The 15,267-nt window shown below is 32.4% G+C and overlaps 1 protein-coding gene across 1 annotated transcript; it reads left to right on the top strand.

Annotated features, from left to right (window-relative positions):
* Window positions 146-8,286, top strand: LOC105162956 (probable receptor-like serine/threonine-protein kinase At5g57670). Its single transcript, XM_011081135.2, has 10 exons — window positions 146-517; window positions 597-727; window positions 839-957; window positions 1,033-1,133; window positions 1,252-1,650; window positions 3,732-3,992; window positions 5,129-5,286; window positions 5,954-6,169; window positions 6,311-6,460; window positions 7,943-8,286. Exons 1-10 carry the CDS (start codon window positions 385-387, stop codon window positions 8,084-8,086), a joined length of 1,812 nt encoding a protein of 603 aa, XP_011079437.1. The 5' UTR covers window positions 146-384; the 3' UTR covers window positions 8,087-8,286.

Genomic DNA, 15,267 nt, shown 5'->3' with positions numbered 1-15,267 from the left:
TTTGCAGAAACTCTTTTATTGTACACCTATCTGTGTTTTCTTTATGTATTCTTTTTTTGACTATACATTAAACTTTCTCGTCTTTCTCGATAGATGTGATTGTAGCCCGATCTTAGGCGGGGCCGTGTAAATTTTGTGTTTTTTTTTTTATTTTTGTGCTTAAACTTTTTTCTTCTTTTCTTTTTGCTTGTTGAATAAGAATATTTGATGGCTCGTCGGTGGTCTCAATCCTCATAGTAACCATGGTTGTCACATGCATATATTTGAAGGGTGCATGTCCTTTCATTGTAGATAGAATCCAACATCTAGAAACCAAGTGAAAAATATCAGTTGTCCTGTCTGAAAGGGAACTTATTTTCCACCACACTAGAAAGAAAAAATATCATGATTCCTTCTTCGCCTGCTAAAATTCTCATCGGCATCTCTCTTGATGCTGGTGAAAGTAAAGAGCTTCTGCACTGGGCTATCAAAGTCCTAGCAAAGCCAGGCGACACCCTCGTCGCTCTGCATGTAATTGGTCAGTCTCCTTGAACTGTAATTTTCTTACATCAACTCCACAATATAGTAATTATCCACATGTCTGTCTGATGAAACAGGTGCCATGCCAAACAAGAAAGCCGCCGATGGAGGGAAATCGGCTAGGAAGTATCAGAGACAAATCCGTCAGGCGAAATCGTTTGTTATATCCACCGTAGGAGAACTTGTCAAGACCTGTCAGTCCAATGAGGTAAGGATTGTCTTGACAAATTTTAAATGTTACATTCTAACATCAATATATACATATATACATATATGTTTGCCCGGAAGTTCAATAAGCGTAAATTTTCACTATTTTCAGGTTAATTTGGAGGCTAGAGTTGGACTAAATTACAGTGCAGGTAGAGGTCTGATTGAAGAAGCAAAAAGCCTGGAAGCAGATTATCTTATCATCGGTGGCAAACGGAACCGGCCAAACAGGTCAGACCGAAACTCATTCATAAACATTTTGTGCAAGAACATTACAAGAATTAAACTTGCCCTATTATCAACTAGACCGCCATCCTCAATTTCAAAGTACTGCTTTGAGCACATCCCACAACGTTGTTCGTTAGTCCTGATTCGTAGAAACGAAGGGCTAAGACAAGATTCACAAGGTTAGTCCTGGTTTTTAGTACATTCTTGGATGAAAAATATGTCATTGCATGATGATTTCAGACAACAAACTCCTACTGCATTGTAATATAACTGTCTTCCTGCTTTGATGTGTACCAGATTCTGATCATAGGTCCAGCTGCAGGTGGTCTGAAAAGAATTCATGCACTGAAAAGTCATTCTCATCGGACGAGAACGAAATCTCATCAAACATGAAGTCGAAAAAGCCTTCACCAAGAACAGTGCTGGATGTGTGTGAAGACAGTTCCAGCTCAGGGGAAACTGAATCATGCAGCACAGTGACTTCTCTGATGGCAACAGAACTCAAAGGGAAACAAGAATCCAGGAAGCCGATGTCGCCTTTTAAGCTGATTTCGTTTTTATTTCGCCCGCCGTCGTTCGATTGGAGCACAAGAAAGCAGAATGATGCATTGTTCAATAAGCAGAAGCAGCAGCGGCCTCTACTTAGGTGCTTTACCTATCATGAAATTGCAAGAGCTACCAACAATTTCCACATAGGTACTTATATCCTTTAGTTTTCCGATTTTAGATATAATTAAACAAATACCCCTGAAAAATTTACGAGGATTATGGATAGGTTTAATTATACTTAGACCTCCTCCAAAATTCTTCTTTTACACCTGATATACTCTGTTAGGATTTGAACGAAAAATACCGACGCTAATAAAAAAATTACATAAAATTTCAATTTTGCCTTTCATTTAACAATCCCATATAATAAATTTGTGCTTAATAAAGGAATAAATGTAATATATTATTATAATTTTTTTCTTATAAGTACAAAATTATTAAATAAGAATGTTAAATAAGGGGCAAACTTGAAAGTTTATGTGATTTTTTTTAAGTCAGTATTTTTCGACCAAATCCTAACGAAAAGAGTCGGGTGTAAACATTAAATTTTTGGAGATGTAAGTGTAATTTTGAATTCTTTTTTTTCGAAAAAGTGTAGTTTTGCATTTCTAAAAGGGGTATAAGTGTAATTAACCATTATGGATAAGCTTTGCATTTAGAAAATTATGTTGGACCCAGTGCAGTCATATTTTACACTAGGGTTAATTACACTTAGACCCCCTAAAATACGAAATTAAAGTTTTCTTCAAAATGATTTTGGAATTACACTTACATCTCTTTTGAAAATTCTCTATTTACACCTGACCCCTTTTGATTATGGTTTGGACGAAAAATGATGATGCTAATAAAAAAATTATATAAATTTTTAATTTTGTCCCTCATTTAATGTTCTCATTTATATTTTTATACTTACAAGGGAATAAATATCATATAGTTATATATAGGATAAAATATACTTTGCCCCCCTAAACTATTCGTCATGTAATATTTACCCCCCTAAACTAACAAATATAACACTTATCCCCTTCGTTGGACAAAAATGCCATATTTTAGTATTTTGCACATTAAATCATCACCAAATTATTTTTTAATTAATTTTTTAATAAGTACAGAAGTTACATTAAAAGTGAAATATAAAACAATATATATATTAGATACGCAATAAATATAATATAACCAACAACTCATATATGCTTCTTAAAAGAAATTGATAAATATATACATATATATGCTTAACTAAAAGTTAAATAATTTTTAAAGAAACCAATATTTAATTATTCATTTTTATCTAAAAGAATAAATAATTAATAACTTAATTTTTTACAAATTATTTTCATGAAAATTTTTTGTGCATTTATTAGTTAAACACTTATTTAAATTTAATTTATTAGTGCATTTAATTTTTTGTGCATTTATTAGTGTAAAAAAATAAAATTTAAATTATTTTCCTCACTAATTAATTTTAGTTTATTATAAATAAAAGATATTTTTTTCAATTAAGAAATTTTTAATTAAACTTAAAATGCAAAATTACTAAAAACAATAAAAAAGAAATTCTTTGAACTAAATATATATATATATATAATATATAAAAGGGCAATATTGTCTAAAAAATTAATTGTGGAGGGTAAGTGTTATATTTGTTAGTTTAGGGGGGTAAGTGTTACATTTGTTAGTTTAGGGAGGTAATTGTTACATGACGAATAGTTCAGGAGGACAAAGTGTACTTTACCCTTATATATATGGAATGAGGTTAACATTATAAATTCTTTTCCTGTTTAAGTACAAAATTTTTACATAAAAATGTTAAATGAGGAGTAAAACTGAAAACCTATATTATTATTTTTTTTATTGATGTCAGCATTTTTCGTCCAGATTATAATGAAAGGGGGTGAGGTGTAAGCGGTAATTTTTTGAAAAGGGAGCAAGTGTTCTTTTGAAACACTTTTTGGGGGGAAAGTTTACTTTTCCATTTTCAAGGGCCTAAGAAGTAACTATTTTCATTACTAAATTTGTCTTGGAAAACACGTGATCGTGTACATGAAACAAATTATAGGATAAATGACATTGATATTTCTTGAAGTTATGTCTTATCATACAAATACTTTATATCCTGTATAAAATTATCGATACACGTCTTGAGGAGGTATCAGTGTAATTTACCTCAAAGGGCTTAAAATGAAATGGATGGCGTTGATATAAACATGATGAGTGGGTATGGGGTGCAGAAAATATGGTGGGAAAAGGTGGGTATTCAGAGGTTTACAAAGGAGAAATTGGGAAGGGCAGCAGCAGCAGCATAGCGGTGAAGCGTTTGGCAAAGGACAACAGCAATGCGAACAAGGAAAAGGAGTTTCTGGTGGAGTTGGGGATAATAGGGCATGTCAACCATCCCAACACTGCCAAATTGCTTGGTTTTTGCATTGACAATGGACTCTATCTCATCTTCAACTTCTACCCCAATGGCACTCTCTCCTCTGCTTTGCATGGTATCTCTCTTTCTTTCATTTTCCATCATTCATCACTTCTTTTAAATTTAAATTATACTAAATTATAATGAGCTCTCCCGTTTGAAAAATTACAAATACCATATGATGTTTAATGAAATTACGTAATTCTTGAATCGAAGTCTGAAATTGTCAACTTTTGCACTTACTGTATTTTTTTTTCTTTTTAAAAAATATTAAAAAAATTGTAAAGAAATCCAACGAGGTGAATGAAAAATTTAAAATAAAAACAACTTAGTCCGTCAAAAAATTTAAAAAATGGGTGGAAATGTAACAAAAATTAATGGATTGAACTAATTATTAAACAGTCGTTAAAATCAGAGATTATTAGTAATTTTGAAACAATAAAAGGGTATTTGTTATTATACCAAATTTCAAGTAAGCTTATTATAATGTAGCCTTTATATTATATATAAATGACACGACAAATTTGCATATAACTGATCTTGATCCTACCAAGCATCGTCTGCATGCAATAGAATTTTCTTTTTTTGTCGGTGTTATTACTTTCTATGTAAAAATTCTAATCGAGATTTTTATTTTGTCCAACTCAATTAATCATATGACAAGTGTACGTATTATTTAAATAAAATAAGTATAATTTAGACAAAACTCTCATAGATAAATTAATGGATTTCATCAATAATTATTTAAAAAATTTGGTAAAAACTAAATTTTCAAAATCAATTTCTAACCAAAACCCATAATTATTGAGGGTTTATTTGCCTAATCCATAAAAGTACCAAACAAAAATTATTTTACAAATTAATCATATTGTCAATGTCCATTAGTCATTGTTTCTGCAATGAGTTTAAAAGATTAGTCACATATAAAAATCGTGGCAAATATTCTGATAAATAGCTAAAATTACGAAAAATATTGATTAATCGTAACTAAAATTTAAATAATCGCAATAATTTTATGCGCCCGTAATAGACAGTATTAATTTATCATAATTTCAAGTCGTAATTATTTATAATGTAGGAAAAATTAATCTTTCTAAAGTGAGAGAAGCCTTAAGTGGAAAAAGTAAAAAATAAATAAAAAAAAAATATCATACACAATAAATTAAAAAGCCAAATATAAAGTGGAAAATTCAGATGGATTTGGTGTGGCAGGTCAAACAAGTAAGCCTCTGGACTGGCCAATCAGATACAGAATAGTGCTGGGGATTGCAAGGGGTCTACACTACCTTCACAAGTGCTGCAAACACCGAATCATTCATCGTGATATCAAAGCCTCCAACGTGCTTCTTGGTCCAGACTATGAGCCTCAGGTATATATAATTAATAACATTTATGGAGAATAATAATATATTGTTATTTCAGCATGTGAGATTAAAATATTTAATTTAAGGAAAAATTATAATGAGCTCTCGTGAAATTTGATATAATTATGAATATTTTCATATTTTTTGAAAAATTATAAATACTTCCTAATATTTGTTAAAGTTATGTATGAAAATTTCAATTTTGACCTAATTGTATTTTTTTTCCAAAAATAAAAAAAAGAAATTGGGAGTTGATGGGATATTTTGAAAAATTAAAAAAAAAAACAAAAGTTATCCACTGAGTCTATAAAAGAATTTAAGAAAATTTTTTTAAAAAATAAATAAAATTATAATTCATAGCACAAAAAGACACTTTGATCAGTTCATTATAAAAATGGATGAAAATCTAACGGAGGGATAATGGGTTGGAATAGTTGTTAGCGGGTCCTAGGTGGTATTGGTAATTTTACAAATAAATAAAACATATTTATAATTATGAAAGTCTTAGAGAATTTTCTTGTAATTTATCCTAAATTTAGCTCAAAATCATAACAAATGATTTGGTCATAATTAAAATTATTACAAATTTGATTAAATGATACTCAAGATATAAGTTTTTATATTTTTTTTTACAATGATTAATAATATTGATTTATCGTACTTTTTTTCCTAGATTTCGGATTTTGGTCTGGCAAAATGGCTGCCTAGCAAATGGACTCATCATGCAGTTATTCCAATCGAGGGAACGTTTGGGTACTTAGCTCCCGAGTACTTCATGCATGGCATTGTGGATGAGAAGACCGATGTTTTTGCATTCGGAGTACTTCTATTGGAGATCATTACCGGCAGGAGGCCCGTCGACTCCACTAGGCAAAACCTGCTTCTATGGGTATAATATTCTTACGTCTGTTTTAAATTGAACGTTCGTAATATTTATTTTATTTTTTGGATTATCGAGTAATTATTTAAATAGGTAAAGATATATAAAATTATTTTTATCTTATATTAAAAGTAAATTTGTGTGAATTAGGCGAGGCCATTGATGGAGTGTGGAAATTTGAGTGAATTGGCTGATCCGAAATTGGAAGGTAGATATGACATGGATCAATTGTATAGAGTGGCTCTAACGGCGTCGTATTGTGTGCGGCAATCTTCGCTATGGAGACCCTCTATGACCGAGGTAATCTCTCTATACCACGTACGTTATTTTCTTACTAGTTGTATGTGATATATATAATATATATATAAAAAAATAAAATATATGAATAATTAAAATTTATTTACTAATTCTTTTATTACAAGAACGTAATAATATAAAAAAATATTTGGAATAGGAGAAAAAAATTAATTAAACTATTTAAAAAGTATATAGAAATGTGGGAGTTAGTGGATGTAAAAAAGGAAAAAAAAAAATACAGAGAAAAATAATAGATATATGAAAACGGTACTCTCCTTTAATATATAGTATAAATTTTAGATAATAATTTTAAATATTTTGAAGGGTTAATTATACTTAAATCGCCTTTCAAAATATTAAGTTACACTTTCTCCCAGAAATATTTTGAAATTATACTTATAATCCTTTCGAAAATTTTTATTTTACACCCAATACCTTTCAGTTAGGATTTGGACGAAAAATCTCGATATAAGCAAAAAACATTAAGTAAATCTTAATTTTGCTCCTTATTTAACATTTTCATATATATTTTTGTACTTATAAAGGGATAAATTTAATATATATATATAAAATGAGATTAACATCATTATATTTTTCCTTTATAAGTACAAAATTATTACATGAAAATATTAAATGAGCGATAAAATTAAAAATTTATGTATTTTTTTGTTAACATCAGCATTTTTCGTCCAAATCCTAAAAATGGGATCGGTGGAAACAATAAAATTTTGAAGGGATGTAAGTGTAAATTCAAACTTTTTGTGAGGAAAAGTATAATTTTGCATTTTCAAAGAGGGTTTAAATCTAGTTAACCCTATTTTTAATATAAAAGTAGTAATTTGTGGTACACTCTATGGGTGTGTAAATTTTATAATAACATTTAAAAGAATATTTATTACTTAATAAAATATATACAAAATAATAAATAAATATTAAATTTATAAGAAAAACTATATAGCGACAAAAAAGATACATGAAAATTTAATTAAAAAAAGAAGAAGAAAATAAAAAAAATTAAATTAAATATTAAAAAACAAAACTAGAAAAGGAAAGATACCATAAAAGTGTTCTCGCTTACTATAGAGTATAGATATCAATAATAAATCATGTCAGCTCAGTATAATATCATAATTTATGGTGTTTTCACACTTTTCTCATCTTTAGTTCAAATGATTAGAGAAAACGATTCATATTTTTTAGTATGGTAAGTACATAATTACATTAATATTTCAACACAATATATCGATTGATCAATATATTATTAATGTAACTAAAAATAATTATAATAAAAACATATAAAATGAGATAAATACTTACAAATCAAACGAAGTATCAACACATGATCTCAAATTTGTTGGTGAGAAATAAAATCTTATATAGTTAAAAACTTATATCCTTTAGTTTTGCTAATTTCATAATGGTTTTGTTGGAATGCAGATGGTATTCATTAACGTCGTATTTTTTTTATAATAATTGGTTGAGTAGGTGTTGCAACTGCTAACATACGGACAAGATTCTGAAGTAGCACGAAGTCGGAGAATACCAAGGTTTACAAGTGAGGAGATGGATGATTACTCCATGATTTTTGGCTATGATCTTCCATCTGATTTAGCTCTTGATGATATTTAATTTTATACATATATAGGAATTTTCTTTTTTGTTTTTTTTTAGTTATTATGGTTTTAATTACTTGGTAAACATATATATATATATATGGTCTAATTCTTTTTAATATAGAGGCAAGAACTATTAGAAATATGGAACATAAATCGTTGTGTCATGGGATAACCACTGGCAAAAGTTAAATTACGGGTATGATTGAGGTGCAATCTTTACAATAGTTTTATTCCCAAAGTTAATACAACACTTTCCAACATGTGCACTCATGGCAGAGAGGTGGAAAACAACAATTATCACTCAGAGTGAAGATGTATAGCAACGAAAGAAAGAGAGGAGAAGAAATATTTTAAAGTTGTGTAAAGTGAGAAGAACCAAGGCCTATTTATAGAGAGGAAGGCTTCGATTTGTTGAGATATCAAAGTGAGAAACGACAAAAATATCATAACAAAACGGTCAGTTGCAGAGGAACTTTTATCAACTGCAGAGACTCGTATCAAAAGTTTAAAGATATAAGGATTTTAAATGTGTTTTCTCACGAAAAGAGTTGAAACCGCACAACCCAATCCCATTTGAACCAAGACGGCATTGGCGGGCGCATGTAGGTTTTCTCCCCAAAACCTACCTACTACACTACTTGATCCAAATGTAAGAGTATGGAATAATAAAAACAAGTTGAAATTCTCTTATCAAAGCAATGCAGGACACAAGAAAAGCTATTTTTAGTAGTCATTCTCCACAATCCCCTACAACTAACTAACTAATTTGAAGAATACGATTGTTTTTTATTGAAGGAATGAATACTTCAAATATTAATATTTTTATATTGAATTAATACATAGTGATGTGAAGCAATAACTCAGCTAACTAAAGTGAAAAATCTTGAATATTCTGTAGCTCTTGAGATCCCCACAACACTTATTATTTTCTTAGAGTTTGTTGTTCTTTGATAAAATTCATGAGCTATTAATTGCCTTACCCTAGTACCTTGAGTTCTGATGAGTGCTCCAAAAAGAACTCTTTTTTTTTTTTATAGAAGGCGACCCAACTTCACACCATCTAAATAGTACCATCAAGTCCATATAACTATAAACAACTCAACAAATGAGCTATGAAACTATCTTCCTAACCCATATTTGGTCCGGACTCAGGATCATCCATCAAGTCCTTGTTAGAACCATCCAAAATATAGCCTATGGATTCTCACATGGTTATTACTATATTCCATCACTCTTGGGGTCTGAGCCCCATCGTCTTGAAGTATCAAGGATAACTTTCCCGGTCGTCCCTTAGTGAGAGGATCTGCCAAATACCTCTCAAACCTCACATAATCCAGGGAGAATACTTCATTCTTTAACAGGTCTTTTACTGCACTGTGCGAATATATCTCCTTTTGCCATTGTATACATAATTTTTGGCAACTCCAATGGCAACTTGAGAATTGCAGCGTAAGGAGACAGGTACAAAAGACTCCCACAATGGCACATCTCCCACCAAGTTTCTCAACCACGCACCTTCTTGACCTGATAATTCAAAAACTATAAATTCAGATTCCATAGTAGAGCGAACAATACAAGTCTATCTACAAATTTCCAAGAAGTAGCTGTCCCACCCAACGTAAAGACCTAGCCATTGGTTGAACTCACTTCACCACTATCAGTTACCTAGTTTACATTGCAAAACCTTTCTAATATTGCAAGAAATCTATTAAAGTGCAAAAAGACTCATTGCAACTTTTAGGTATCTTAACAAGTGATGAAATGCATTACAATGTTAATTATTAGGATTATGAGTATAACGACTTAATCTACCCACTAACATAGATTATATGAGGTCTAATTTAATTCATAAGAAACACAACAGTCCCTATAATATTTTCATGATTAGAATGTGGCACACTATCACCATTATTTTTCTTAAGACATAGGCTAGGATCATAAGGTGTTCTAACAGGTAGTTCGTCATGATAGTTAAAGACCTTATAGAATTTTCTCTATATAGTGTGATTGGCACAAGGAAAATCTACTTTGATATTTCTAATTTTAACGCCCTAGGAGTCTTTTAATTGTGAAGATAGAAATCTTTTAATTTCATTAATCATATCCAACTCAGTACCAAAAATTATCATGTCATCAACATACAGACATATAATCACACAATCTAATCCAAACGATTTAGAGTGTACACAAGTATTTGATGTATTCGTACTATATCCATGAGTTATTAGAGTATGATCAAACTTTTCATACCATTGTTAGGAAGCTTGCTTAAGGCCATATAGTCATTTTTTAAGTTTGCATTATTTTCTTGACCAAAAACCACAAACCTTTCGGGTTGTTTCATGTATATTTCATCTTCTAAATCACCATTTAAAAATAATGTCTTTACATCCATTTGATGAATTATTAAGCCATGAATATCTGATAGTGCAACTAAGATTTTTATTGTTGTAATTTTTGTCACAAGAGAATATGTATCAAAATAGTTCATACCCTTCTTTTGAGTATATCCTACAACCACCAGTCTTACCTTAAATTTGTCTATAGATCCGTCTAGCTTATTTTTCTTTTTGAAATTCCATTTGCATTGAATAGGCTTATTTCCTATTGGTAAATCCACTAAATCCCAACTGTAAGTTTACCATATCAAAATTTAATTTGTTTTTAATAGTCTCATTCCAGAAACTAGAATCTATAGAGTTATAGCCTCTACATATGTTTTGGATCTTCATCTACCAAAAATACAGAGACAAATTGTTCATTTATTCTAAGTCTTCAGCTAGGTAAACAATTATGAAATTTGGTCCAAAACTACAATTAGTTTTTTGTCTCTTACTCCTAATTTCCTTTCATACTTGAAATATGAGAGTGTTTGGTTTTGTTTCCATTTTTATTTTCAATTTTCAGCATTTCGAATGAGAATAAAATGTTTTATTCGTTCTTGTGTAAGAATTAAAAATATGTTTGGATGGTATGTTTTCAATCATAGGTTTTTAGGTGTGAAAATTGAGAATTTGGTTGGATCTAAATTTTGTAATAGTAAATATATAGGTATTATGTAGATATAATTTTTAAAATTATTTTTTCAAAAGTACATATGACACGACATAACGTCTTGTCATGGATTTACTCTTCTCATTACAAGACAACCCCCCCCCCATTACCCATGCTCTCTCTCTCTCTCTAACAAGTTTCTTTTTGCTCCTTTGCTTAAGCTTCTATGGAAAATTATTCCTTCTTCAATGTAATTGCCAGTTCTGGTCTTTTCAAAACCTCTTCTTACAAATCTCGTACACAAATCTGTTTGTTGAAAAGTTCGATGTCACTGAAAATCAAAATATTTCTTTGGAGGAGTACAAGCAAGCCCTAAAAGTCCTCAAAGGAGGCGGCGCTACCATCGCCGAGTTGCGAAGTAGTTCTGGGCGGTAGATGCGGACGGGGATGGATTCATCGACTTGGTAGTGTTTAGCAAAATGTAAAGCTATAGGAGGACTTTGGTAATCCATTTTGGACTTGGTTTAAAGAGGAAGAAGTTATTCAGGTACTGTTATTATGACCTGATAGTAATGAAATGCGATGTGAAAACAGGAAGGAGTGTAGCTTATAGACACCAGAATAGAAATAATTGTGTAGAAAATGGTATTTCTACAATTGTTCGGAACTGCATTTATAACAAGAATGGATCATTCCCTATGAGAATGGCCAAAACAAATGAGATCACTATCTCATATAGTTGAAAATTGAAAATTAGGGTTTGAGATGAAAAACGAACGCCCTTAAAGGTGCTGACTTGTTGCTTGAAGAAGCTACTTGAGTATTAACAACTTTATTCAAGGGAAAAATTAATTCAAAGAATTCAGCATCTCTAGATTCACAGAATGAGTTGTCCTGCAAATATTTTAAATCTATATGCAATACTATTTTGGGCATCACTACAAGAAATGGCGGGATTTGGAGTGAGTTTTGAAATATTTTTTTTTTTTTCTCTAGAACGGTTTTAGGACACTTAACTTATCTAGAGCGGATTTAGGAACGGTTTGAAATCTGTCCTTACATATAGTTTTAGAAAAACTTAGGAACGATTTAGGCAAAATCGTTTCTATTTGGGACGGGCACTATAACACTCATTGGAAATCGTTCCTAATATTGCATCTGTCCAATTCTTTATTATTTTTGAATTTGAACAACTTTTTTATGGAATTTGGAACGGCTACATTTGTTCTGACAGGGAACTTTTGGAATGGTATTTGTAGTACTCGTACCTAATTTTTGGAACTGTTTTTATTTGTATTGATGACAAATATAGAAATTATTTTTGGAACTGTATTGTGCAACGGATTTAGGAACATGTAGACTTAATTAGGAACACATTTGTAAAACTATTTTAGTAATGATATTAGGAACGAACTTTCTTAGTTTGGAATACATATGAGAAGTTGAAATAGAAATGGTATTTGGAACAGTTAGCCACTAATTAGGAACACTTGTTTCAAATAGTTGCAGCAATGGTATTTGGAACGGTCAGTGGAGTTTAAGAACACGTGTTTAGAACTGTTTTACTAACTGTATTTGGGATGGTTATTTAATTAAATTTGTAACATTTTCTTTACCATTACTAAAATAATTCCTAATTTTTTAATTTTACAATTTGTTTATAATTTTATAATTTATTTATATTTTATAATTTATTAATATATTTAATAAATTTGAATAAATAAATAAATTTTCATATATAATTAAATTAATTTAATTAATTTTTAATTAATTGTATTATGAATTTAGTTAATTGAATTTAGTTTTATGGATAATACAATTATGTTCATAGAATCCCTTAAGAAAAGTTAGTATTGTATTCACCACCTCTATCATTCCTAAGTCCTTACATTTTCTTATTTAGTTGGTTTTAAAACTTTGGATTTGAATTTAAAAATATTTTCGTTGTTTCAGCTTTTGTTCTTAACAAACAAATCTAAGTGTATCTAAAATAATCATCAAAAAAATATATATAATCTCTTTTACCACTTTTTTTGCTCCATGTGCTTTTTAAATCACTCATATTCGAATGATTTAGTTCAAATAATTTGGTGTTTTTCTCGACAAATTTTGCTTCTACAAAGACTGAATATTTAAAACAATCACTTGGATCAGATGTGTTTATAAGATTCATACTTTTCAGTCTTTTAATTGAAGCATAATTATCATGCCTTACCCTACCATGCCAACTATTAACAAATTCAATAAAATAAGCATAATTTCCAGTCTTTCTCTCTCTAGAAAGAATGCTCTCCCTTCTCTCTAGAGTGCCTCAACTTTAATTTGCTTTTTAACGACTCTTATTCAAGTTTCTGCAATTTCTAGACCGATTAATCGCATCCCCTAGTGCTGCTCTTCGTTTCTACCGAATGATTTTTGGGTTTTAAGGGTGCCTTGCCGGCTGCTAAGCCCCTACCGAAGGTGAGGAACATATTATGCCATTTTTCCCCTTTCAGTCGTTGCTTCTATTTGCTTGTTGTTTGGCGAAAGTCTTGCCTAACGACTGCCTTGCTGCTGTTGTGCGTTTCCACCATCTTTTCCGGCCATTTCCAACTTGCCCGGTGGTAGGTGGGGGTTTTTCCGATTTAGGCTACAGCAAAACACTGCCTGCTTCTGCACAGCCTGCACTTACCGCATTCAACCTACCTGTTTGCCTGCTGCATTGTTTGAATTTCTGCAGCTACTTCCTCTTTTAGTGTTGCAGCAGTCTGCCACTGCTACTGCATATTCCATCTTTGCCTAAAAAAATCTGTCATGGTAAAGACTAAGAAGAATAGGCAACCTGTTGTAACTGCTGCTGCTGGCCAGCCAAAGCCCTCCGGCCAATCACCTGCAGCAGCTGCTTCCGTCAATGCTGTTGCAATAGTCGGGCAGTCGGGCAATCGGCCACCAAACCGGCCGACCAGCAACCTGGCGCCAACACCACTGCCGCCAAGGTTAGTCCATCGGTTTTTCGTGGTTTTATTTCTGATTTGAAGGCTTCCCCCTCCTTTCTCTCCAAGAATGATGTAACGAACGCAACCGGTCCCTGGCCGGAGGAAAATTTATCGATGAAAGATGCTACCGTCGAAAATACCGGCACAAAAATAGTCTCATTTGCGGGCTTATTAGCAACAATCGCAAGCTTACTGACGACAAAAAACTCACCAAATTTGTGGTTGATGATGGCCCCTCACGTTGGGGTCAAGCGACTTGCTTGATGTTCGAACCAAGCTCGGATACTATCTCGTAGGATACATTGCCGTCAAGTTCCCGGAATTGAAGGCAATCCGTGAACTTTCTCAATCTTGGGAAACCAGCTTCCAACAACACGAGAATGATTGGTTAATTTTTAGATTTGCACATGAGGATGATCGACAACGTATTCTGGCCGGTGGACCTTATTTCGTCTACGGAGGGCCCCTCCTTTTGAAGCATATGCCGGACTGCTTCGAATTCAAGGAGGATAATATTAGTCTTACCCCTGTCTGGGCCACACTTCCATCACTTCCCCTCGAATGTTGGCATTCGAACGACTTCGGCAAGATTGGCTCAAGGCTTGGGACACCTATTGTCATGGACTCTCTAACAATGAAGATGGAGAGAGTGTCGTATGCCAGAATCCTGGTAGAGGTTGATGCTTCAAAGAAGCCCGTGGACAAGTGGAATTTGTTATGCCTAATGGCGTAACCCGAAAGCAGTCGGTCGTGTATGAGTTCACGCCCAAGTTCTGCACTGTTTGCAACAGGTTTGGCCACCTGCAAGAGACCTGCCAAGGTACCCACTTACCGGTCATTCCTTTCGCAACCATTCCTGTCGCAGTTGACCTTGCTGCTGCATTTGCTAAGCCGACGGAAGCAAAAAATACAAAGCCTGCTGAATGGACGATGGTGCAAAGGAGGAACAAGGGCAAGGCCAATAATGTAGCTAAACCGACAACAGACGTGTTGCGGCTGACTTCCCCATCGATCGGCAAGGTAGAAAAGGGACGGCCGGCCACTAAGACACTGCAACAAAAGGCTAATGAGACTAGCTCGACGGCAGACTCATCAAGCTCATCCACTGAACCAAACTCTCCGACGTCCACGCAACATGCTATGCTGGGGATCAAAACTGCTGGAATTTCTATAAAGTTAGCAACAAGGAGAACCAAGCCGGAGGGGAGCCCCCCCCCCCCCAACC

This window comes from Sesamum indicum, linkage group LG5 (assembly GCF_000512975.1).
Source record: "Sesamum indicum cultivar Zhongzhi No. 13 linkage group LG5, S_indicum_v1.0, whole genome shotgun sequence".
Lineage (NCBI taxonomy): Eukaryota > Viridiplantae > Streptophyta > Magnoliopsida > Lamiales > Pedaliaceae > Sesamum > Sesamum indicum.
Note: the sequence above shows the minus strand (reverse complement) of the source record. Positions and strands in the feature narration are given on the sequence as shown.

Coding starts and splice junctions, on each gene's coding strand:
- LOC105162956 (XM_011081135.2), top strand. CDS start 385: ATGATTCCTTCTTCGCCTGCTAAAATTCTCATCGGCATCTCTCTTGAT. Junction 728..838: donor AGACCTGTCAGTCCAATGAG/GTAAGGATTGTC, acceptor CACTATTTTCAG/GTTAATTTGGAGGCTAGAGT. Junction 958..1,032: donor AAACGGAACCGGCCAAACAG/GTCAGACCGAAA, acceptor ATTATCAACTAG/ACCGCCATCCTCAATTTCAA.